Source organism: Meleagris gallopavo, chromosome 2 (genome assembly GCF_905368555.1).
Source record: "Meleagris gallopavo chromosome 2, MGAL_WU_HG_1.1, whole genome shotgun sequence".
Lineage (NCBI taxonomy): Eukaryota > Metazoa > Chordata > Aves > Galliformes > Phasianidae > Meleagris > Meleagris gallopavo.
In genome coordinates this window covers 7727575-7754490 of record NC_139405.1, presented here as the reverse complement: position 1 = coordinate 7754490, position 26916 = coordinate 7727575, and the positions used below count along the sequence as shown (strand labels likewise).

Genomic DNA, 26916 nt, shown 5'->3' with positions numbered 1-26916 from the left:
ACCTCACATTCCATCACGCAGCGTTCAATCAGCTGCAAAGAGCCAGTATAAGGTCATCTAACATTACCCCAATTTTGGTGATCCAAATCAAAGCTGCCCATAGAATGATTTGTGCACAGCACTAGGAGTATGGATGCACAACAGCTGGCCAGAAGATGAATGAGAACTCAGGACTAAGTCCCAAGCACACCGAGCACATAGCACAGAAGCAGCCTTCTCTCTGAGGTAAGCATGGGATGAGCTAGTTGAGCTGGGAGAAAAGTACATCGCTGCATAAAGTGAAGAATTTTAAAGCAATAGAGTCTACCTGCCTTTGAGAAGCGTGGCAAACACGACATCAGCATTATCCCCCACATTTCTCTCACCTCTTTGTCACCTTACAGGTATTGAAATACAGACCAACTCTTACAGAACTAAAAGGCCTGGTCTTGTGAGCTGGAGTTAGGGGAAAACAGGCAATGCTAAAAAAAGAAACTAGAACGTTCAGAGCTTCAGATTACCCAATGATGCTTCAGTGAGGAATTGCCCATCTACACAAACAAGGAGTTTCCAGTTACTTTGGTGACACAGTCATTTTCTTTCTCAAAACAAAAACTCTTTCAAAATGAATTAAGCTAAGCCTGAAGAAGGAAATTCTATTTTGCAGTATGTGCCACAATCAGTCAGGGACAGCTGCTTCAAAATAACCAGCCCAGAAAAACTGTGCAGAAAGGTATCTTTATGCATGGAAAAGGAGGAAGAAAACTGATTGGAAGAACAACTTAATCAGAGTAAACGTTTTTTGCTTTCTGCTGCATTACCCATAGATCATTTATACAGATGAGCCCGATCAAACATTGATTGACAGATGAGCCTTACGTTAACATTTTTCAGAAAATAATTTAAAAGAAATTAAACATTACCAACTTGCTACAGGTTACATTTTTCCCCCTTTGTTCCTCTCCTTCCTTTGGCCGGTTTTTTATTAGCTGAACTATTTCTGAAAAGTTTAGAAATTCCACTTTGCTACAACTGCAGACACCAAAAAGCACATTGCTAAAAGTGATCAGAGAAACACCTCTGCAGAGAAGGCCCTTCAGGTCCTTGTGGCCAACAAACTGACCGTGAGCCAGCAGTGCACCCTTGTGGCCAAGCATCCTGGGTTCCATTAGGAAGAACATTGCCTGCAAGGAGGGAGAGGGAAAGCAATCCTCCCTCTAAACAGCACAGGTGAGACAACATCTGGAATACTATGGCCAGTTCTGGGCTGCTCAGTAGAAGGAAGATATGAAGACATTGGCCTGTCACTGGACTCACTGCACAAAGTTGAGTGAGGGACCAGGGTGTATTCTGCATGAGGAGAGGCTCAGAGAGCTCAAACTGCTTAGCCTGGAAAAGCTCTTAGTAATGTTTATAAAATATCTGATGGACAGCTGTAAAGAAGAAGTCAGACTCCTCTTGATGCCCAGTGATAAGACAAGAGGCAAAAAGTACAAACTGAAACATGAAACATTTCATCTTTTACTCTGAGGGTGGCCAAACACTGAAAAAGACTGCCCAGAGTGGTTGCATAGCCTCCATCTGTAGAGATAATTAAACCCAAGCTGGACAGAGTGCAAGGCAGCTGCCTTTGGTGACCCTGCTTGAGCGGGGGGTTTGGACCACTTCAGACATGACTTCCCATCTCAGCCATTCTGGGATCCTCAAGGCAGACAAGCTGGAATGGCCTGTTGCTGCTGCTCTTCTTTGCAAAGAAATTTGACGCAACAGTTTCAGCTTATCTTAAACAAAAGAAAGTCAAAAATACTGCCAGGGACTAATGACCTGCCAAGAAAAAAATTATGAGCAGGTTTCACAAGCATTTTGACCTATCAAGTATCAGCAGCCTTTATGAATGTGCCTGGTCAATTATGCCTGGGTTTCCAATCATTGTTACAAAGCAATCACCAGCAGCTATTTTTGCACATGAAGCCCATGAGCAAGTGAAGGAGACAATCAGTGTGTTATAGAATTCATGAAAGAAATGACTTTTTAGTGATTAAAAGAAGGCTCTGACTGTACCATAGGTGTGTAATAGAGTCCTGTCGAAGGTATCTTTAGAAGGACAAATATTCTTGCATCTTTCATGAACTTTCTCTCTCTGTAAAACAGAAAATGCATTAGAAGAATTACTCTAAGAAGTTAAAAAAGATACTTTTTCTCTGAAACAGAACATTTTCAGGGAAATACAGTGCATTCTGCTAAATAATTCTGAAAGCTTTGCAATAATATTTCTTTCCCTCTTAAAAACTCAGATGATGTTTGTCCAGGTGAAAGGACCGAAAAGTTCAACCTGTGATATGTTATGTTATTTCTTCAGTACCTTTACAGCTCAAGAGAAAATGAACACAGAAATTACTAAAAAGCCACAACAGCCTCTCTATGCAAGGAGATAGAACAATAGATCAATGTAATGACAACATTCATTTGCTGTCTGATCCAGACATCACACTAACACATAATAAATGCTTTTTCATTGCTAGTTCACCTAGCTGAAACCAAATATCTTGGTTTGTCATGCTGAGCTTCAAATTTTATCTACAGGTACAATCAACTCTGGTGACCACAGCAATTAGAAATTGCACTTCTGAAGACCACCAGTGTTAGCTGGATCTCTGCTAGAAGCTACATCATGCTTCAGTTCCCTCTTTCCAAAACCTTCTTTGCTTTGCAGTCACTGCAGTCATTACATGTTAATTTTAACAGATGAGCTCTTAAGTATTTTAAATGTTGAATGTGTGAACAAATGGCATTAAAGACAACTCTCCTTCACATACTTCGACTACTATTTACACAGCTAACACCTCCTTAACTCATTCTCTAACAGCAGAAAATTAAGAAAAAGCTACAAACCAAGAAAACAAAACAGTGAGAGACTTCTGTATGTTCTTTCAGCTCAGGAAAGGAAAAAAGAAAAAGAATGTAACTACATACTTAGTGACACCTGTATTTTAAAGAGTTTTTAGAAGTCTCCTACTGGCCCTGGCATCCTCAGATGTAGCTTAAAATTCCCTGTTACAAAAGAAATCATCAAGATAATAGATCTAGTTTAAGAGCTTCATGTATGAATTTTTACATTGGAGATTCTTAAAAAAGAAATCTCTAATTCTTGCAGCACACAGTTATGTTCTAGATTTCATTCAAAGGTCTGAAACTGTTGCACTGCAAATCTCACACCCGAAAGAATCCCTACAGAAAAAGGATTAATAATCAGAAAGAACTGATATAACTGTAAGCCCTGGCACAGAGTACAGCATTCAGAAATACAAAACAAAAAACATGGCATTGTCTAGAGAGAATTCAGACATTTCTCACACTAAGAATAATGAGATCACAATACAAGAAACACCCGATGGAAAGTCAACAAGCACTGGAGAACAAATTAATCACCAGCTAACCGTATGATGCACTACTAACAGGGACAATCTCTAATTAGGAGGAGATTCTCACATCTCTTTCTAGTGCTACATGCATCTAACTTTGGGTTCTTACCGGAGCGATTTCCTGTTGGTATAATGCAAAATGTTCCTTGGTGATCTGTGGGAGGTAGAATGAAGGCGTGACTTCAGTGTCCACAAAGTCCACTCCCCATGTTTTTGTAAAGAAATCAGATTCCCTTTTTGCTAACCTAGGATCATTTAGTGCTGCTGGGAGATTGACTTTGGAATGATAAATAGTCCATCTGTGCTGATCCGCAACTAGAGACGGGCTGTCACATAAACTACTGGGATCGCCTGCAGCACAAAAGACAAGACAGTTTGTTAAGCTGAGAGACTCAAAGTCATAGTTTTTGTTAAAATGTGGTTCTTAAGCAAACCGTGTTCTAACAGTTACACAATGGATCAGAATTACCTACACAAAAGACACGTTACTTCTCCATTTCTCCCAGCACTGACATATTTCTTCCATCACATTAATCAGTACAAGTTTTGAACACAATAATGAACTCACACTCATTATCTTTAGCTCAAACTATTAAATTACACCAAACAGAAAGGAATCCAATCACTTAAATAATTTTTTCATAATCTCAACTGATTACTTGATCAGAAATAGTTGAAATTCATTAGAATTATATTCTGCAATCCCATCCTAGCTTGGTATAACACAGCAGCTATAACTTTGGCTGGTGTTATGACACTGCTAAGGACTTATTACAGAGGTAGAGACAAGTCTGGGTCTTTTGCTTCCCACTGCAAGAGGGTTGTGTGTTCCCAAGAAATAAAGCAGCTGGGCTGCAAGCATGCTGGATAGATCTGCTACAGGCTCCCACAGAATATACCTTCTTCTTGCATGTGGTACAGTGTATGATCACCCACAAAAGATCCTACATATCATGTGGAGATCTAATTAGAAGCTGCGAGTGGGAAGGCTCTCCCATTGCTCCAAAGGGAGCTGGGTGGTATAAAGTAAAATTATGGCATACTTTGAAATAAGACCAGAGCTTATTACGCTACACCCAGAGTACAACAATATTTGACTAAAGAATTGAAAAGGGATTTCCGAGTTCACGAATTTAATTGCATTTTCACTGTCTTTGCCCACCAACGTTACCTGTAGGTTCCTTGGGACACACATCAGGCAGTGACTGCACGGGCTGGAAGCGTTTTGCAACATCCTTTTCCTTTTTAAAGAAAGCATCGCTGCTGTTTGGCTGAGGCACTGGTGAAGAACTGTGGCTTGATGCCATTGCATAAAATCACCACTTGATAAAAGCTAAATGAGAAACAATAAACATCCAGGCTTCAATGAAGTTACATAGAAAAACATTTTAAAGACAAAACCAGAAGGCAGAATGCAACTTCACAGCCCGTTTCCTCCCCTGCCCTCAGGAATGAAGGTTAGTTCAATAAATGCAGACACAATAAATGTTAACAACAACAGTAGCAGAAATCTTTCAGGCACTTTGGCCTTCCCGTCGCCAGAACTACTGCAGTTCCAGCACACACACACTCAGGGTACATCTCCCTGGGAGATAGCAGGGAGCTTGAGTAAACAGCCCAGCCTTGTATGTGGGCACAGAGCTGCTGCCTGCACCCGCCATCCTGCAGCTGCTCCACACTGACTCAGTAGCCAACTGCAGAACTACTGCAGGTGTGCGAGCTCACCAAAACCTCCCCATCACACACTGCTCAGAGGCACCGATCCGAAACCTCCCCTCTCAAGGGAAATAAACACATCTTGCAAGATCTTGGCATTTAACTACCAACTTCTAACAGCATCACTTACACTGCAGCAAACCTCTTTTGGAAAAAAAAAAAATTCCTCTTTCTAAACTAGGCTGGAAGCATCCTGCAAAACAATTCTAAGGTTGAGCTAAGACACACCCAGCACTAGGAGAGCACCCGATGAGCAGGAGCACAGAGCAACAAGCACTGCAGAGGAATGCTGGTCGGGCATCCGGCCATCTGCACTTATAGCAGATAGAATCATAGAATGGCCTGGGTTGAAAAGGACCACAATGATCATCTAGTTCCAACCCCCTGCTATGTGCAAGGTTGCCAACCACCAGACCAGGCTGTCCAGAGGCACATCCAGCCTGGCCTTGAATGCCTAATAGATAGACATGTGCCTTGCTCCCTTCTGCTGCCAACATGGTAAGCATGCTTTTGTGTGCCATAAGCAACTGCTGAAGAGGTGGAAACAGCTCAGCAGAATCCTTTCTATAAGTTTGTGCAGAAGAGCAGGAAACCTACCTCCTCCTCTTCAGGGGAGCAGTGGTTGTTTCCTATGTAGTCAGTACTGAATTTACTAATTGAGATAGAGAATGGGAGCACCAAGGGAAGTCTGGGTGTAGTAATCTGCCACACCTTCCTTAGACAACATCAGTCTCTCTCCCCAAAACGTCCCAAAGGGGACTTAGTTACTACTTCTGTTAGAGGGTGTGCGTTCTTGTGCTCTTCCCTTGACATTCTCAACCCATATTCTTTGTTTGTGAAGCTCTTCCATAATCATGGAACGGCTTAGGCTGAAGGGACCTCAAGGATCAAGTTCCAGCTCCCCTGCAGGGAGGGTTGCCAAGCACTAGATCAGAGCTGCTTCAAAGTCCTGCATTGGCAGATTTTCTCCCCAGAAGAGCCTCTGTAACTCAAGGTCTGCCCTAGCCAGACACAGGAGAAGCTAAAGCCATTTGTAGGAAGCACTGAAAACCTTCACTCTTGCTCTCAAGCCTTTAATTAAGTTTCTATCCTTTCTCTGTACCAAAGCATTGCTCCAAATAAAATCCTAAGATGTGACTTGTCTGAAGCACATAAAATGCCACAGCCACAATGCTAACTGCATTACGCTAGGGCAAGGTTTAAAGTAAACACAAAGGTCAATGGAACACTGAAGACAAGTTCAGTACTTCAAGTTTTCAGGCACAAACTACTTTGGTATGGGTATTTTTATTGCTCATCACCCTAAAACATTCACATTGCCTTTACATACTGACAAACTCTTACAACAGAGCAAAAAGAGAACAATGAAATGTCAGTGCAGGCGGTAACCTTCATACTACTGAGTGGCTTTTAACATGATACAAAGATTCACAGACAGAGAGGCCTTCTTAAGTGGCAAGCAATACGATGCTGCACTAAATTATTCATAGTTAGCAGCTATTCTGGTAGACTCATAAGTCAGGGCCTTATGGATAATTAACCTTCTGAACAGCCACGTTTGCACAGAAATAAACGACCTGTACTGCCAAAGCCAGGTATCCCTCAAACTGCAGTCCTTACAGTAGGAGGCATTGCTTCAAAGAGAGGGAGAGAAGACAACTGAACACAGTTACCAGCATTAAATCCAAATTACAAAGGGAAATGTGAGAAGTCCAGATGAAGGCACACACCCTGCCCCACACCCCAACCCCTTAACTGTCAGACAAATGAAAAACATAGTTTCACTTGCTCACCCACACATCTTTGTGCTATCCAGCTAAAGACTTCACAGACAAATGGATTTATAACCAGCCATCCGAATCACCGTTTTAAACAATGTGGTGAAAGACAAATCTGCTGATTTAAAGTAATAAGAAACGGTGATGTCCAACGTTAATACAGAACTAAACCACTGCAGACCTGACCCCTTCCAGCCTCCCATGCAGGTGCACTGCAGCTAACTACAGCTACCTCATAAAGCCGTGCAGCAGGAATTATGCTGTTCTAAGCAGGAGGCTCAGAGGGCTCCCACTGCATCTGTGCAGCAATAGGATTGTGTGTCTGAGTAACAACGACCTCAAGTTTTAAGGATGACATGAAATTACACCTGCTACCTATCCTCACTGCCTGAACACAGCCGTGCAGCGGAGAATAAAACGTCAGATGATATACGACCAATGCTTGGCTGTCGTGCAGTCAGCAAAGCAGGAGACCTGAGCAGTCAGCGGTACCTTAACCACATCAACTCTAAGAAGTACTGTGATGACTCCTCTGTGAGTTCAGCTTCACCACAAAGCTCTCAGCAGTTAGAAGAGCACAACAAACAACACGACTTCTGTTACTCAGAAGTAATTGCACAGGATGGCTGTAGCTCTTGTGCACCTGTTGGTTGGATTTTTTTTTTTTTTTTTTAGAGTTATTAATATTTGCAAGAAGTTCCTCAGAAACTGCCTCTCCATATTCTAAGGGCTACTCACATTGTTTTTGATATGGTAAGATTTGAAGTGTACACACACTACACAACAGGAGGCACAAACTACACCTCACCTGTCCATGGTGAGCTTTGTTCTCAGGCCTCCTCATTTGCTGGCAGCATTCCGTCAGTACTATTGAGCAGTTTTCTATTTGTTACTTAAGGTAACTGCTTTTTTGGGTTAATTGTTTCTGCTAGGAATCTTCACATGCACACATTCGAGTTTGTAAAGCCACAATGTATACTAACAACACAAATTAGAATGTATGAAACCAGCACAATTTCTACAAGGAAAGGAAGGAAATGTAATTTCTCCTTCATCTACACACTACCTCCCAAATGTTACTAACAGCAGCTTCAACTTTAGCTGGCAGTTTTGATTAGTCAGCTGGTGCTACACAGTGCACCCAGGAACTTACTAATTCCAGACACCTGCCCAATTGAGAGAACCTGCTCTCCAAACCCTGTTTTGGCCACGAAAACAGTAACTGAGAGGAGATACTAAGCACCCGGGGAAAGAACCCAGGGCTTCAAGCTAACCACACAACACCCAGCAAGCTCTCCTTTAAGCATTCCACATCACTCAAGATGAGAGACACTCATATAACACCACCAGGTACCTCTGACCAGTATGCTCTGCTCCCAAAGGTGAGCTGAGGAGTTTCTCATTGGGAATGAATGCCACATTACAGCCGCTGCTGCCTTCCATCACTTTGTCTGGCAACTACAGAGTGGAATCAAAACATTTTCAGGTGCTGCTCTGGCTAACTAATGCCCTTTTTGAGTAGAAAACCAGCAGAAGCTGCTCACAATTCATGTTAAAGCAAAACAATTTTATTTCCCACAAGTCATAAATACTGGACATGCTGCCTAAGGAAAAGAATACCTGAAATATAACTGAAAAGGAAGAAAGCAGCAGGGACTGTTTCTGGGACCCTGCAGTGTGTTTCTTATTGGACCAGTCAGTGTATTTACACTGTCCCCAAAAGTGTAGGTTTCCCACTCCATTATTATACAGCTTTTTATTAAATCAGCAGGATTTAACCTTGTAACAAGAAATCACAGGAGTTAAGTACAAACCACCTTTGTAAGACAGTGTGTAGCAGCATAGACTAATGCAAGCTATATCTTTCAACCAGCTAATTCCTTAGACTGAGATTTTCATGCTTGCCCCTGTACCTCAAGACAGACATCTCTTTCAGCGAGGGAGCCAAGAGAGTTAGCTTTCAGCTAAAAGGTTTAAGCAGTTTCAGAGAATAAGGGTAAGGCAGTGCAAGCTATTCTACTAACTCAAGCGCTTTCTGAATACCTATTTACATCCTGGGCTTTTAGAACAAGCAGTAGATTGTCAGGGAGGTGGCAAGGTTGGAGTCAGAGGAGAGCCGTGACATGTACCCATGCCAAATCATCCACGTTTGGTGTGCCTTTCAACAGCTCACTTCCTTATGCAACTTGGAGAGGAGCCTGTGTCAGCCCGGCCTTCCTGAATGCCCAGTAAACAGGCACGTATTTCTAGTCAGACACACGAATGTACCTCAGCGCATTCTACACATCTTCTACTAGTATCCCTAATCTCATCCTCCTAGACTGAAGGAACACCTTCCCTGCACAAGTGATGACCATCCAGATTAGCTTCACGGAACGAAAGCAGCCTGACAAGGAAGCCGTGTATCAGCTGTCAGCTCCACTCATACCCAGATGTGCTGCCACAATCCAGCATGTTCTGCATCTCCTTGGGCTGTGCTGAACCACACCATGTTACTTTCTCAGCATCCCATGTACCAGGTCTGTATAACAGCAAGAGCACTCACTCACTCTGCCATCTCACAGAGCTTCCCTCAAGTGGGGAAACAGGCAAGAAAAAAGGAACCTGACTTTAAGAAAGCACTGTGGGTGGACTACAAGGTCAAGGCAAAACAGCACCTGATTTTCATGCTGTGATACTTTGTACAGGTTTCTTTTGCTCTCTCAGCTGAAATCACTGATAAACGTTATCCCCAAAAGCCCCTGTCACTGAATAGTCTATGGTTGTTTGAGTGCACATACTAATTATTCAGAATAATACACAAGTGTACACATTTTTTTAAATTTTGAAAGGGAGGTATCTCCCTATAGAGAAACCATCTCGGAAGCTGTTATTTCACAGTTCTCCAGGTACTAAATGAAACAAGTTAAATGGAACATCTGTGTCATATCCAATGCACCAAATGCATTTCTTCTCATCTGGAAACCTAGTTTCCCAAGGAAGAACACTAATTTGAAGTCAGAAGGCAGCTTCTGCACTGGAGGAACAGACTTTCCTACAGCTATTTAGGTCAGTATGCGTCAAGTTCTTCAATGCCAGGAGCAGCAGAATCATGCAGCAAAAAAATTAAGAAAGCAGTAAAAAAAAACGTGTATCAGACAAGAAAAGGTCTCGTGGTTATTTGCTTTGCCGACCCTATCACAAAAGAAGGGAGCAAAATCTCTTTGTACTCTTTTTTTCAGGCATCAGCATTACAGTGCGCATTGCCTCCTGCAAAATGGTGAGAGAAGAGCATCTCATCCAGCTCCGCAGAGGTACGTACAGCTGAACGCAGATCAAGGAGCCCCAGCAGGCACTCCAGCTAGAAGCCTCTCAAAGGCAGAGGCTGTGGAGTGGTGACATTTTGAGGAGAGGCAGAAACGCACCACGCAGAAATGGTAACGCTAAGGTTCTGACTTCCCAAAAGGAGTCTGACAGAAAATTGTGGTGATTTGTGTCAGCAGCAAGTTTCCCAGCACAGGCTTTCCCCTTGCTATCTGCAGCAGAGTTATGTTCAATTCATTAACCTGAAACTAATGTTCTAGAAATCTGATTTTTCATGAGAATGACATCTTTCCAAAGCCATATCAAAGCCCTAACCAACCGCAAGCAGCTATGCAATACCCAATCAAGAACATTTAACAATCCTGATGCTATGCAAAACGGCTGAGAACAAGGATTATCCAAAAGCAGGCATCATACTTTGTAGTAAGCCTTATTAAGCAAGCTTGATACAGGATGTCAGCCGGCCTGCAGGAGGCAGGAAGCCACTCTGCAGGGCAAGTGTGTGGCAAACACGACCACTGAAATTTTGCCTTGGGGAACATCAAGAAGTGCCACCGTGTTTGTTTATAGTTCTCCTAAGTGTTAAGAGTGGCCTGAGAGACCAAAACGAAAAGGATCACCTCATCACTTCCTTTTCATTTCTCAGAACTTCCACATACAAGACAAGGAAATATTTCTGGAGTGATTAAAAAAAAGTCCGGGAATGCTACAATTAGAATTCCAAAAATTAAAAGCAAAGTCTTACTTTGCTGTTCGCAGGAATCGTGTAATACCAATGGACACTTCCTACAATACTGCAAAGCACCTGATAAGCTACTCCAATAACCATTTATTGGCCACTTAGGCTGTGAATTGAGGGATGAGTTTGTGTTTCTTTTTGTGTTCTAAGATCAGTCTCAAAGCTGAAATATGCTAGCATTTTCTCTTTCCAAAGATGAGTATTTTGGAACATCTAGTCAGAAAATGGATTCGACATTTTTGAGTAAGAGGAAAATATATTAAGGATACTTCTCCTTTTGAAGAAAATCCTCCGATTATTTTAAAACCTAACACCTAGGTAAGGCTGATGCAAAGAGCTGAAGACACAAAATCTACAGTGTGTTGTGAGTATTTGTTTGGACATAATCATACGTAGCCCCAGAAAGATATAAGCAGAACATCCATACATGCTCATCCTTTCTCTATGCTTTATTCAAAAAACAAGAGCAGGAGGAATTAATGAAATTAAGCTTAAATAAAATAACAATAATAAAAGCTGTAAAAATGAACTAAAAAAAAAAAAAGAAGAAGAAGAAGAAAAGATACAGAAATCAAAAGCAAAACTGAGCCTACCAACAGGGAAGAATTCAAGCCCTGGAGCATAGGGCATTTGTTGCCCTTCACTCTTCTCCTGAAGAGACACACAGTTCCTCATTTCCCCAGAAGTGTGAGAAGGAAAAGCAGAAGTGGCTTTCATACCAAGCTACTGCCCCAAAAGAAACAATACCTACACAATTCCATTTCCCAACTTCTTCCTACTCAAACTGACAAACTGACAAAGGCTGCGCTCTCAATCTACCATCTCTCTGGCTCCTCTGAGACTTCCCAAGGAAATGTTTCTGTTCAACCCTGGAAACACACATCCCTTTCTCTTCCCATGAAGTTTATGTTGCCAACAGCAAGACAAAATTTCTCTACATACACACCAGACTTCTACCACAGAGAAAGTGGGTGGTGAAAACTTAAGGACACTCAGGAGAGATGTCCCCAGATACTACTGGGGAAAGGATGGGAAAGGCCAAGCTCCCTCCCAGCACACAGACTGCAGCCCTCGCTGGAGAGGCTGCCCACACAACGCACAGTGGCTTTTGCTTAGAGCTGCAGACCTCCTGTCTATTACTTCATCTTTGGCATTGTTTTCCTACCCAAAAGTCTTACTTCCAGAGCATTTCAATGGAGCAACTATAGCTTTTATATACGCTACAATTTGGGAAACAGTCACACAGGCTCTCAGACCGGAGAATTACTGCAGCCACTACAACAATTAATGTACTGCAGTCAGAGTGTTTAGTAAGAACGCTGCTCCATAGGGATACAAAGCAGCTGTGGATGAACAAGACAATCATGGTTACACTTCAGGATCCTCATTTCATAGGTCACCTTCTCGTGAAGGACTCCCCCAGACAGTAAAGTCATCACACCACCTGTGTCTTAAAACTCTCAAAAGCACGCATGCAAGTCTCTCAGATAGATATTTTGCTGTACTTTACAAGTTTGAGACTACTCAGGGTTCTATAACAGAAATCCAAAGTGTTTATAGAATATAAGGAAAAAGGATAAGGAAAATCAACAAAACGGTAAGGTCAGAACTGGACATCACAGAGGAAGTTAATGTTTGGTTGAGAGTACAGGTGGTCAATATTTGACAGACACGTCAAGCTATATCCCTCTCCACAGGACTTCCTGCTGCCGAGGTGGGAAAGGGAAAAACCTTTGTTTCTCCACAATTCGATCTCGGAATCGCAGAGCCACTCAGGTTGGAAAAGACCTTCAGGATCACCAGGTCCGAGCATCCACCCGACCTACAGAGCCCCACTGCTGCGTCACATCCCTCAGCGCCACAACAGAGGGGCGGGCGAGCGACCGAGATCCCGGTTCTGAGAGGTGTTTGGGAAGAAGCGAACGAGAACGGCGCTCCCCGTCCCGTCCCCCAGGCTGCACGTGGGGACGGCCATTCCCGAGCAGACCCACCACACAGCCCGCACCTCGGTGAAAACACTCCCGAAGCACCTGAAGGAGGCCGTCGTCATATCTCTGCCGGTTGCATCATACGAGAACCGCCCGCCGCCGTGGCTGCGAGGCAGCCGAGGACCTGAGGGGAGAAGCTCCCATTAGAGCCCGGCACGTCCCCGCGGGGCACGAACCCCCCCACTGCCGCCCCGTTCCCGCTCCGCGGTTGCCATGGAAATACGAAATAGATATTTAGAGAGGAAGGGATCCGCGCGGCTGCCCCGCACCCCCCCCCCGCCGGGCCCCGCGCTCCGCCAGCGCCCGCCCGCCCAGCCGGGTCCGGGGCCGCCCAGACAAAGGGCTCCGGGGGGGCGTTCAACTTTCCCGGCCGCTGCCGAGCGAGGCCAGCGGACCCCCCCGCCTCGGGATGCGGCCGTGCCGGCGGCCCGGCGCCAGACGGCCGGCCGGAGCTCCCCGCTGCCTACCTGCGGCCTACTGCGCGCCGCCGCGCCGACACGTCGCTCCCCGGCGCAGGAAGCGGCCCGGGCGGCGGCACGGAGGCGCGGCGGTACGGCGGCGGGAGGAGCCCAGGCGCCGCCTCTCTCTCCCCGCCGCCCGGAGGAGGAGCCGCGGACGGCGGAAGGGGCCGCCCCCGGCCGGGGATGGCCCCGGGGTGTCACTGTGGCCGCAGCCGTGGCCGCTCCGCCGCTCGGGGGCCCCGCGGCGCCGTGCCGGACTGCGGGCGCGATGCAGCCGCCACCGCCGCCCTGCTCGCGGGCGGCCCCGCGCTCGGCGTGTGGTCAGACTTGCATTTTGGACGCTAATTCCGCAGCAGGTCGCCAAAGCCGCGCCGAGGAGAGTCGGATTGGCGATTAAAAAAAGGTTCTTCGCCCCGCGTGGCGCTGGAACGGGCCCCCCCTGGGCAGCGGGCACGGCCTCGAGCTGCCGGCCTCTGTTCGGACACTGCTCTCACAAATCGCCTTTAACATTCAGCTGCTGCTGAACTCGGGATATCCTACAAAATACAGGGCGCGTCGCGTCCTGATACGCGTCATGATCAAACGCGAACATAGGTCTAACATTCAGAAGGTGTCACAGTGCAGGGCCGCTCGAGGCTCCGGTTAATTAATGGCAGTAATTACACTGGTATTAAGGAGCAAAGAGGCAGGTGGACGTGTCACCGTGGGCTGACGGCCACGGAAGTGCGTCGGTGGAAGTTCACACCCTACTCGCCCCACGCCTGCCCCTCTGCTGACATCAAGTGCTGTTTGTTCTGGCTGGTGTGACTGAAAAGAATTTGGCTGCCCTGGCAGCCCAGCTCGTTCAACCACGTCACCACAGCTGCCCCTGAGATGTTTTTTCACTCCTCGGTGAACGCTGAAAGGCCTCTGTTGTGTACAATGTGTTTTGCAGGCTCCAGAGCAGAGAATTCCAAGTGGCAGCCACCAGGATCAAGCGTCTGAGAGCTGCAAGGATTCTTGGATCGCTTCTTTGTGAGAATTGTACCTGTCCTGATTAGTGTTTGCCCTTCTGCTCAGGGAACTCTAAAGGGCAGCAGGCTCCTGTCTTCAGCTTCTCACTTGTCACACGTAGTAAGGCAATGGAAAACTGCTGACAAGTTTAACAACCTCACGCCGGTTGCTAGTGCAGCAGAGCAGGCTTTTTATTGCAAGAGAAATTAGCTGTAGATGCTGGAAATAGAAATAGATACATGCACACATTATACATAAATAGCAGGAAGAGAATTGTGGAGATAATGCTGTCCACACAGGACATTAATACTCTGCCTTTTATTAGTTGTCTTTAAGAGACTGCATGTTATGCATGTGCAGTATCCCATTTCCTTCTTCCTGTCTCACATCTTCTGCAACATAGCAAAAAGTTGTATCAGGCCAAACAAATTGCACTAGCACTGCTACCACAGGCTGTGAAAGACTTATCCCAAAGAATAACTTGATTCAGTACATTTAAAGCACAGATCCAGCAGCAAGCAAGCCATTGTACGTCCCACAGTAGAGGCTGCAGTTTCAGGTGTGTGGATGTTGTTTTCACAGGACAGACAGCACGTCTTTGTCAGTTCAAAGCTGTGTTTTGCTAATACTTTTGCCTTCAGCAGCAAAGTGACACAAGTATTCACACCTGTGCATTTACACACTTAGACTGTAGTTACCAGGGGGACTACTCTTCTGTCTTAACATTAGCACGGGTGTAAGTGTGAGGCAGGGTCACAGCTTTTGGATTTAAGATGTGGAATCTCCTGGTCATGTTTCCCACTACTTGCAGGACCTGCTATTCCATCCAGTACACTGTACGTTCTTGTTGGTTTGTGGAGCTCATGTCAACTGTTAGCTCTGCAGACATTGCAGAAAGGATTGCTTGAGAGTTGTAGGTGGGAGGATTTCTGAAGGGCAGTGGAAATTTGTAGCTGCAGTCTTCTTGCTTTCACTTCTTGATTTCACTTTCTTGGGCCACAATACATCTGGAAGCATCCATGAGTCCCCAGGATTCAAACTGTTACATCCTGGAGCACAAGGAAAGATCTTAAGATGCTTACCTTGCAGTAACTTCCCTCTTAGTTCCCCATCTGGAAAGCCTCAGCAGCCTGATGCTACAAAGCCAAATAAACATCTCAGCCACAGTACACATTAGCATCCTATTCATCAGTCCTGGTCCTTTCCTTTTGATAATCACAGTTCCAGCCAGCGTGTCTCGCAGCTCTGATTGTGCAATGTCACATTTTATTGAGGGCAGAACTCCTTTTTATTTACAGTATCAATACAGCTCTTTTCCAATGGGTAAAACATTTCAGAGCTGTTAAGAAGCAATAATTTCACGCCTAGCGCTGAAGGTGGACATTTAGATGTTTTTACTGTTGTTGCATCTGTTGATCCAACTTAAAACCCTAAAGCTAAAACAAGTGAAGAGTGAAACCTGTGTTCTGGATCACAGTCTTTTTTGCATCAGAATATTCCTGCCAGATTTTACAGTGTCTTTGTGGCTCACTGCTCACACAGTACCAAATCTCTCATTGCAAAGCTTATTGGAAGCACAGCTCAGTGTGCTCCCACACAGAGACTGAAGTGCTGGCTACTCAGCTTGGCCCACTGATTGCCACTCATGTGGGTGACAGTCTGGGAAAAGCTGTTGAAACAGCTCGGTGTGTGAGAGTGCAGTTAAATCTCATTTTCTGTCTACCCTGCAAGAGCAGCAGGGTAACTGTTGGGTTTTTGTTTTGTTTTGTTTTGTGAGGTTAAGAAGCAGAAAATGCAGCGCTATAAAAATGGTTAATTTAATGTTACTCTTACATCATAATTGTTGGCTTCAGCTTCTTGTGACATCAGCACCACTGGTTCGTCCTCTTTATATCCATGATACTTTTTGTAGACATGCTTCAGAAAATAAACATGTACCTTCTCACACTTCAACATACCATTCTTGGCTTTCTGAAGTACTGCTGTTAATATCATCTCAGCAGAGCTCAAAGAGGCTTTCTGGGAGCTGCAATAGAAAAAGTAGTAAAAAAAAACGTGTTAAATATTAAATGCTTATTTCAAAGCCAACGGGAATTTCCCTCTAGCAATCTGTAAACTTCACTCACCGTATTTTCATAGCATCTTTTTCGCTAGCTGGCAGAAATCTCTTTGTCTCTAACAGTGACAACTGTGTTCAGACTGCAGAGACACAGCAATAAAATGCGAGATCATGAACATAATGTAAAACTGATCACTGCATATAGATCTGTATGACCGAAACATAGAGTCTGCAGAATTTGCTCCTTTGGATGAAGCCAGTAAAATCAGAAATGTCTTTGAAATGGGTTGTGAATTTAGGGCAGGGGAATGGCACTTCTCAGGTCTACGCATTCTTAGCAATCAAAAGTATTTCACAACTTTTCCAGGGGTCATTTTACTTTTGGTCTTGACAGCACTGTGAGACTGAGGTCTATTGGTAAGCAGGCCCAAGGAGCCTGTGAGTAGCACTGAGGCTCGGGGTCAAAAGCAATGCAGTGCTGTAAGGCCTGTGCTGCAGCATTTTTCAGATCTGACACAATTCAAGCAGTGGAGTCCAAGAGGTGAGTGAGCTGGCAACTACACTTAACTGAAAGAAAGTCCAAGAGCCTGTGGGAGACATGGAGGCTGCGTTTTAGTCCTGTGCTCTGCTGTGGGTCTGGTTTGGGTTACCTACTGCTGCCTCCAACAAACTTCCCAAGCTGTGTGGGGCCCAGGAATACATACAAGAAATGGATGGGAGGAGATGCAAATGGAGGAAAAGGCAAAAAGAAAGGGAATTCCCAGTGGAAGAGCAGCCGTGGGTGGTTATTCAGCCACTGTTTGTGAAGTGAAAGCCCTTCCCATAGCCTCACTGGTAAACAAGTTTTCCCTCTCCAGCCTCATAGGTCAGCCTGAGGCTAATGGCCAGTGCTGTGGCACAGATACCATTTTGTAAGCCTACAACTTAGGAGTCATGCACTGAGACACTTGCTGCCATGCTGTGCCAGCTAGAGCTGAGGCTGCAGTGCTCACCTGGTATCTCCAGTGCAGTGCTCACCTCCGACTCTGAAGCATCTTCACACTAGCTGATCACTCAGAGCAACCATTAAAATAAAGTGTATCACTCACTTAATGTGAAGTGGCCTTCATGCAGAGCTGGACCTACCCATCACTGACACTTGCTCAGGGAGTAGTGATCTGGCTGAAAACCTCTGGCCTTTGTTTCTCTTACATTGAAGAGGGGCATTTAAATCCACAATGAGACGTAGGGGAAAGTCACACGCCCTCTCATGACATTTAATAAACAGTTTTCAGTTGCAATGGAAAGAATTTTGTATCTACTTACAGCTGGGGAGGAGAAAGCAGCCCATCCCAAGGTCTCTCTGTCTCCCAGACCGTAGGATATTCATGGGTGATTTCTAGTGGCTTTCAGAAAGTGCCTTTAAACCACAGCAAAGTGCTGTGGGGCAAAGAGCGTTTCTGCTCTTGTGAACTCTCGTGTTTGCAGCCTGAACGTGCTGATAGCTCTCTGCAGAACTTAAATTGCCATTTTTTAATCAGGAGAGTTTGGTGAGGAGACCGTGAGTCAGTAAACCACAGTTCATTTGATGTGGTGTTTATCTACCTTTTTTGAGTACAACTTACAGCCATAAAGTATGTTTTCCTGGTAACTCTTCTGACTGCAGCACTTTGGTTATCTCGGCTTCCCACTGAGGGCCAAGGGCCACGTAGGCTTTGCAGGAGAATGTGATTCAGCGCTGGCACAGTGTTGCAGTGATATAAAATGACAAACATCCTTATTCCTGTGTGCATGGGACATAGTCCTACAAAGACTTTCTCAGGCAAACAAGTCAAATCCCATGTACTTTTAACCAGGAATTTTTTCTACTACCCCAGGCCCTTGCTGAAAGGGCCCTGGTATTGCTGGATTTCAGAAACTTTCACGGCTTGCATTGCAAGCATGGCATTGGGATCCATAAGGAATTTGAAAGGAAATAATTAGATATACAAATAAAAATATATGAAATATAAATAAATAAATAAGTAAAATAAATAAAATATAAATATATAATAAATAATTAGAGGGGCAGGTCCCCCTGAATGCAGTGGGTAATCCTGTCACTAAAAGAGCAACACTAAACAATGATAGGAGCAAGCAAACATCAAGGAACAGTTCTGCTTAGAGGAAGCAGGGGATATTAAAGAAATATGTAAAATAATGAACGGTGCACAGAAAGCAGATGGAGAGTTTATGTTCTCCTTGTCTTCAGTGATGTGAAAGGATTTTAAGGCTGAATTTTTCATGCCAATAGCAGGGAAAACATTTCCATGCCTTGTAAGTGGAGCATGGTGTGCACTGCCACAAGAAACAAGGCAGGAGCTTAATAAGATTCAGAATGGGACAGCAGTTCTATAGGGCAACTTCAGTGGCTTTCAAAAATACCACCTATGGTGATTTTGAAGATGATTTTTACCCTGTCAGCCAAATGCTAACTACTGCAGCCGAGGATCACATCTGTGTAGAGAGGTCATGATGACCCATCTCATATGCTATAGCATGTTGCATCCTTGCTTGAATCAAGATGCAGGTCAGGATGGGTGCCTGGTCTAACCTTGGAGGACAATATCCATATTTTCTCTCACGGATGGGGATGATCTGCATGGCAGAGTGCACGGAGTGTGAGAAGAAGTGGTTGTTCTTATAGCCTGCCCCAAGAAAAAGTGGCTGGATGAAGGTAATTTGTCCTCCATCTAGGATGGGAATGGTGTTCTTAATAGTCTCAAGATGCTCTCACAACATAAAGACAGCTAATAACAGGGATGTCAAATCAATCTCATTCCCCTTAAGTGGTACAGCATTTATTCCTCCACATCTGCAATGGTATCAGAGTTCCTCCTGGCTTCAAGGCATTCCTTGGCATACTAGACATGCTGCAAATGTATCCACATTCAACCCAGTTTCTTCTTTGTACTGTCAGCCTCCGGTACCGAGGCTGTATAAAATTAAAAGCTTGTGCTTTTGTATCACAGTTTATCAGATACCAGCTTATTCTGATGGAGTAAATGAATAACAAAATAAGCAGTGTTGTGTTGTTGGCTTTTTTTTGTGTGTGTGTCAGATTTCCAGGCTACTTTGTTATGTGCAACACTCCCTTTGAAATGGGTCACCACCACCCCTACATTACAAATAGAGGGATTCTAGCAGGATGCTTTCAGGGAAGTATAATGGAAAACTGTATGGTCTGAGTGGTACCTCTGATATCATCGCCATGAATTCAAATGGGGCTTTGCTTCTGAATTAAATAGCAACATGGGAAGTTACTGAAAAATACAACATGAGATTTTCATGTTTGGGAACAAGGCACCATGGTGTAAAGGCCATGCATGCCTGACATATGGAATTCATGGGGATAAAGGTGCCTTATCAGGGCCCTCCAGCTTTGCTAGGTGTAAATAAGACTTCTAATAGGCAGAAGACTCTTTTTCAATACTGCTGCTCTTTGAGATGCTCCTGAAGAGTCATACATACAATTCTCTGACTTGGAAGGAGCCCACAAGGATCACTGAGTCCACATTGCACTTATTCTCATGCTATCTTGCTTATTTGGTACAATTCCTTCTGGCCTCATAGTCTTTCTTTGCCCAAGCAAACTAAAGCTGCTTGTTTGTGAGAACACCTGTGAGCCAAAGCATGCAGTTTTGAAGAAGCAAGCAAGCTGGTACCAAGCTAGCAGGGCTGGAATGGTAGGGCAGAGGCATTCAGAGATACACATTTTATTTTAGTTTTATCATAGGTTTTGGCACAGAAGTTTGTTTTTTTTAATAAGAACAAAGATAAGGGCCCTGAGTTGTAGATACCTTTAGACTTTGCTCTTTTCCAGGCTGCGAGATCCACAGGTAGATGGTACAACCATGTGATTCCTAACCAAGTAATGCAGAAGTGGCTATCCTAGTGATCACACATACCACTGCAAGGAGAAACACGTGCTGTTATGCATTTTAGGAGCTGGGAAGCTGTGCAAGCCCCATTGGCACCTAGATTAAACTGAGGACAGCTAGGGAAGCAGTCTCCCACCAGCAGCTTCATGAGAAGTGCTATAGGCTTTGATGCCTCAAGACTCCTCTATTCATCTCCAAACTCAACTATAAATATCACGGGCTAAAGCAGGCAGGAGCAACAAGGATAACTCTTGCACTAAGGGCATGATTTTGTAGGAACAGGTAACAGCTGTTATTAGGAGAGTGACCTGTTTGGAAAACATCAAGGAATCTTTAAATGTACACTTTACCTTTGATTATCATACCTTGCCTGAGTTCTCTGCACAGCTTCGGACTTACAATTTGATTTAGGTCAGTTTTATTTCTAGCAACCATTTTCTATTACAGCAGGTGGCAGCCTTTCCCCACATGAAAAAAAAAAAAAAAAAAAAAAAAAAAAAAGTACCAGGATTCCAGACAATAATTGTCTTTTGTTTCCTGGTGCTTGCTTGCTACCAGCAGAAGCCTCCACAGCAATGGGATCAAGAAGCTAGAGGTAGAAACGACAGAAATGATCTCCTTGCAGGACCCGCATCCTCACCAGATGTCCGATCAGCCACTGTACCACCCCTATTTGTCTAGGATGACACTTTCCTTCCAACTGACATCACAGTTCAAGATCAAAGTAATTAAAAATCCACAAATTCACTTTTTCACCTCGAGAACACCATCAAAGGGAAAACATCATATTTTATGGGTAGTATGTCAAAACCAAAGCGACACTTTTCACTGCTTGATTTAATAAGGTGCTAGTGCCACATTTAAAAGCACCTCTGCTAAAAGACCTACGGCAGCTGGCTCGATCAACTGCCGTATGGGCAAGGCCTCAAATTACTTCATCTGTTGGTGACTGTTCAAAAGAGCCTCAGATATGCTCTGTAGATTTTCCCAGCCCTGAAAAGCAGAGAGAGAACTGATCTGCGCTTTTGTCTCCTGCCTCCTTTTGATCCTTGCTCTAAGAGCCTGAGAAGGAATGCTTATTGGGACAGGTGCGTTTTCCAGACAAGACCACTAGCAGTTTTCCACCACAAGCTCCTTCTGATACACCTGATATCCCGTGGAAGCATTTCTTGTTACTGAGTGGAAACTCCCCCATCCACACTGTTTCACAAGGAGAAGAACGAGGTGCAGAGAGCTCTTGTTCTGAGGTAGCTCCTGACGCAAACGTAAGAGAACATTAGATTCACTTCTACGTAGACTCTGCCTTCAGTTTCTACCATTATTCTGCTTCTGTCCTCACAAAATATGTTAATGGCATCCAGATGCTTATTAACACATTTCATACTAACAACCAGAGACAGGAAATACAGGCCAGATGAGGAAAAGAACTGCTCAAACAATAGTTAAGAGAGATTAGAGGAATTCCGAGTCAGCAGGGCCAAGTAAAATGTACTCTGGAGCCTTCAAGAAACTATTCCGATGGTGACTTTATATAAATGTAAATGACTTTATAAACACAGGGCGACAGGAGAGGTCCCACAGGATCAGAGAACCCACTATCAAAATCTAGGGGGACATCCAGACACAGCACACTACAGCAGCCACCTTGGGCTTACGAAAACAAGCTGTGTCTAACCGACCCCATTTGTCTCTTTGATAAGACAACTGGCCTGGCAGCTAGGAAAGTGAAGTCACATATGTGCCATATCTTCACTTGAATAACGCTGGCTCATGCAGCCACTAAAGGAAATGGTCTAGACATCATCACTACAAGGCAAACGGATGGGTGAGTTGCTTATGCTTAAGGTGTAGCATCACGTCATCCTGTCCTGGCTCTGTATTCCCCTGACAGCCACCACGGTGGGAGCACCGGAGCCCAAAGAGGCAGAAGGCTGTGCTTCTGCACATGCGCTGTGAGAGCTGGGAGATGCAGGGGGAAAGAGTTAATTTCACACAGGAAATCACTGTCAGTGAGGAAATGACCCCAATTCCATGTTGTACTCAAGGTCTCCGTGTTCACAATCATTTTTTCCTCGGAAGACACGAACGCTAACCCCCTCAGCTCAGCTTTCAATGAAAGAAACACTTAAAATACACTTCTACCAATCTACCCAGCCTGCAGAAACTGTTTCAGGCTACTTCTAATACCTGTCCCTCAGAGGAGTCTTTTCATCCCTTTGAAAGCTGCTCTCTTCTTTTGTAGCTCTGTAGAGAAATCTGACTAAATAGAAATCTTGAGGCCATTATACTGCAGTTCTCCCGTCTTCCAGCCAGCATTCATTATTAACGGCTTATCATTAATTTTTTATAAATTGAATATCAGAAGTTTAAGGCTTGTTTGGCACCTTTCCTTCCCTCCTTCTTCCAGGTGCATTTGCGGATGAGTTCATTCAACATCATGTAGGGGAAACTGTCCATTGATGACAGGCATACATCACACAGAAAGCTGTAACATTTGTGCTTTCAGACTCTTCACAAGTGCTTACAGTACAAAAGGCGTTGCTTTGGGTTGCTTTTCTTTTAATAACAAGATACAAGAAAAACCCCAAACAGCAGGTAATTTTTGGTCTCAACTTGCTCTTCACTCTACCTTATTAGAGCAGGAGCTGTCCTGACGAGTCCTAGCTTCCTTCTGTAATGGGTTTCACAGGAAACAGAAAGACTGAAGCAGCCTGGCTATGTAAGACTGTTGATCTGCAGATCCTAATGCAGGACCCGTCCCCTGAAACGTGGTGAATTGTGCATGCTCCACGAGCAGCACAGGCAACAAGTACAGTAGAAGCCCACATCAGAGAAAGCTTCTCCTGTGTTCTTCAGGATAGAAGTTGTTCTGCCCCCATCCTTAGCACTGCCTTAGTTTCACGTGCAGCATCAACGTGGAAGAAAACAGCACTGATATTTGTTACGGAGTTGTTTTGGCACGCATAATCCTGTCACCTTGTCATAAAAACCCAGAAGGAGGATGCTGTAACAGATTCAAATTGCACAGCATTTGGGGCTCAGGCAAGCAAACCAAAATGCTTCTCAGTGGGCAGAAACGTACTGAAACGGAATCAGGATCTTCTTTCCCCACAGGAGAAGGTGGGTAAGTTTTTGGAAGGACGTGCAGCGTGCAGGATATGGGGAGGGCCCTTCTCATTTCACTCAGCACATCAAGGGCCTCAGGGAGGACGTGATGAAGCTGAAGACAGAGTTCAGGAAACAGAAATAAGAACCAGGGCAGTTTGGCAAGCGTAACCTACTAGTGAAGATCAAAAGGACTCCTTTAGTAGAGAAGAAAAGGCCGAGAAGAGACATGCTAACAGCTTTCAAATACGTAAAAGGCTGCCAGAAGCAGGGAGAACAGAATGATTGCTTCCACATCCTCTGGGGAGGGAACAAGCATAATGTGCTAAATCTTTCCTTCTGGGGAGATTTAGGTTCAAGACGAGGAGCAATTTCTCTCTGCAAGGATAGCTGAACTGAGGAACAGACCGCCTGCAGAGGTCACTGAGCACTGGTGAGCAGCACGTGAGTAGAGCTGACCCTGCCCCAGGGCTGACTAATACAGAGAGGATTTCCACAGATCCATGATTACACTGTGGACAAAACTTTAAGATCAGCTGATGCAAAGAAGCTTGCGTCTGACATTCTAGAAAGTGGTGGTTGATGCAATTTGGGAACCCGTGCTGGTTTTCTTTTTTTTTTTTCTTCCCCTTCCTCCTTGAAGTCTTAGGGAAATTCCAGAGATTGTAAGAGCTAGCACCCAGGAGAAGCAGAAGCATCATTGCTCATCTGACATCCATACCGAGCAAAATGAAGCTGATAAGAGCTCATATGTAAAGGATATCAACTAAATGTCAGTCAGCATGGCTTGTAGCTTCTTTTTCTTCTTCTTCTTTTTTTTTTTAAACAAAAACTTGCATTTAGCAAACTTGCTTCCCTTCTTTGAATTTGGCAGCTGTGATGGAATTTTGTAAGACGTTTGACTCAGTACAGGCGACGTTACGATTAAAAGATTAGCACTCTCCCTTCTCAGCAAAGTCCACATTAAATGGATCAGCTGGCAGCTCCTCGCCAGGGCTCTGCCAGGATCAGGATGGAATCGCCTCAGAGGCACTGGGGCCTGACACAGCTTTGTGCTGCCATGCAGGACCTGGGAGCAAACACAGTGATTGCTGACGGTGTCTGTACAGGACGTAAGGTAACAAGCTGGACTGAGGGCAAGAAAATCATTTAGAAGCCGCTGCCACACAGCATGTACCGTTTTGCGTGTTGCCATTTATTAGACTATCAAAAGCTAAAGTGAGTTAAATACCCCCAGCACGGGGACTCCCACAATTATTCATCTCTTCACACAACCTTGCCCTGCTCCACCTGCATCCTGGGGAAGCCAATTTCTGACATCCCATATGTATATGTCTGTAATCTGGATCAGATTACAGTCTGAAAGATCGTTGAGGGTCAGCAAAACCGAAGCCTATTGTGTGTTACTGTTCAACACACTTTCAGTGTAGAAACATACATATAGCCTGGCTTTATTAACCATGAGCTTAATAAGATAAAAATATAACAAAATACAAATATATTTAAGGACTGTATGTGTCTGTAAGACTTTTGTCACAAGCCCCTGTGATACGAAAAATACTACTGTTTAAACACAGTGCATTTGGCAATATTGTTTTAGGGACAGAGGGGTGGTGGTTTGTGCCCTGATGCTGGCATAGTCTCTTGTCAAGCCTTTTTACAGAGGGACTTGCCCCAGCGATGGCTTTCCCAGGCAGGCAGATGCCAGGAGCTGTGACAGGAGCACTGAGTCAGAGATGCCTGAAGGCACTGTGCACACCTTCTGCTCCTCCTGCTTGAGAACAGGCGGAGTGAGATTTCCAAGTGATAAAGAGTGACGCTGGCAGAAGTGCTGAGTAACACTGAAAGCACAAGGAGTGATGGTGGAGCTGAGGACTTTGGTCACCCTGCTTCTCCCAGGAAAGCTGCTCTGAATCCACTTTTAACACAAATAAGTCAAAAAGCATTATATACCCATACTTGGTGCTGTTATCCAGCATTTAGGTGATCTGTTTGATTTTGCTCCTCCTTAGAAACAAAGCTTCGTTAAAAGAATGTGAAGCCTGGGCAGCTTTGCTCTGCAGAACCCACACTACCCTATGGCTGCGGTGGGATCCCCAGGCACAGCTCCCTGCAGAAAGGCAGGCCAGACAGGTGAGACCCACAGCTGTCCACCCCTTTAAAACCTCACATTTGAAGTGATTGCCCAGGCATGATGGGAAGAGGCATGTCTTCATCTCTGTCCTATGAAGGCTTTTGAAAATGTCAGCCATCACGCCAACTGGAAGTGTGGACCAGAAAAAAAAACAAGCCAATTAAAAGCCAGGTTGTCTCCGTGTTGCTCAGGGCTAACAGAACAGATGATGGCATCGCTGGAAGCTGCATTTGCTTTTAATTGTCCTTGTTCCACTGAATAACTAATTCTCTCCTCCTCCCACACAAGAGAAAAAAAGCATGTTTTTTGGAAAAGATGAGTTGACTCGATTCCTCTTCTACCACACATGACAGCAAGCTGCAGTTTTTAGCTTTGCATCTAGGCAAGTTTATAATATTGCTGCATGCATTTGTTTTGTTTCAAATCTTCTGGGATCAGCTAAAAATATTATTCTGGAGAGATGAGAGAATGCAAGAACTACAAGCTTCGTGTACATTCAGCTCCTAAGTTGCAGCCAAGCAAATGGAATAGCACAGGTGGATCCCAGTCGTGAGGTAGTCATACAAAGAGATATTTTTGCAAGTGTCAGAAGACTGTGACGTGGGAGGTGCTGGGACAGACTTGGTGAGATCTGAGCATGATCCGAGGAAAGCAGCAAACCCCTCAGCCCTGAGATGAAGCAGGGGCTACCAACAAGATGTCCCTCAGATGGCCGTGTCCCAGCAGCACAGGGAAGCAACTGCACTTACCTTATTATTTGCCAGCTCATATTTTCAGCATTAATCGAGGAGAGACTGAAGGGAAACCCTATCCAGACTAAAGAATAGATAGAAAAAGAAAAAAAGAAAAAAAGAAGAAAAAAAAAAAACATTTTGTAGAACCCAAGCCTGGGCAACATGGTTTGGTGCATTAAAAAAATAATCACATGTTTCAAAAGAAACACTTGAAACAGAAGTCATTATCATAGTGACTGAGAAACCGTCAGACAAAACAGCTACAGAAAAAAGTTAATATTTTTGCTGTTGAAGCAGAAACAAATGAAAGGATAAGGACGATGAGCTGTAAATAAAAGCGGACAAGATGATCCTGGGAATTATTAGTAAAAAATATGAGGAAGCTTTTCCCAAGTGATTTAACTTGGTATTGTACTTTCATCTACTGTCTGAATAAGTGAATTATCATTTCCTATCTACCCTCCTCATGCTGCTCATGCTTAATGCAAGCATTCCCACAGGGAATCCCTAGGAGTGAGCTGTGTGCTATGCAAATGATTTGCAAGAGAAGTCTTTTAATGAGACTTTTCCATGAGGAAGAGGGAAAACAGACAAACTTGGTGTGCG

General features: G+C 44.4%; 1 protein-coding gene and 1 long non-coding RNA gene across 3 annotated transcripts in view; both read right to left on the bottom strand.

The window, feature by feature from the left end:
• Window positions 1-13552, bottom strand: part of VPS54 (VPS54 subunit of GARP complex) — a 44485-nt gene extending 30933 nt beyond the window's left edge. The window contains exons 1-5 of one of the 2 annotated variants that reach the window (XM_085218790.1): window positions 13393-13552; window positions 12943-13049; window positions 4573-4734; window positions 3511-3752; window positions 2041-2119 (exon numbers count right to left, since the gene is read on the bottom strand). In XM_085218790.1, coding sequence (XP_085074916.1) covers window positions 2041-2119; window positions 3511-3752; window positions 4573-4708 — 457 coding nt within the window. In that variant the 5' untranslated portion in view covers window positions 4709-4734; window positions 12943-13049; window positions 13393-13552. The remainder of the gene's footprint in view (window positions 1-2040; window positions 2120-3510; window positions 3753-4572; window positions 4735-12942; window positions 13050-13392) is intronic. The other variant, XM_085218792.1, reaches the window with a different exon arrangement.
• A 997-nt stretch (window positions 13553-14549) lies between these two features.
• Window positions 14550-18452, bottom strand: LOC104909506 (uncharacterized). Its single transcript, XR_792373.4, has 4 exons — window positions 17744-18452; window positions 16506-16578; window positions 16213-16405; window positions 14550-15428 (listed from the first exon to the last, which is right to left on the bottom strand). It is a non-coding gene; the product is annotated as an uncharacterized LOC104909506 (long non-coding RNA).
• Between the last annotated feature and the right edge of the window lie 8464 nt (window positions 18453-26916).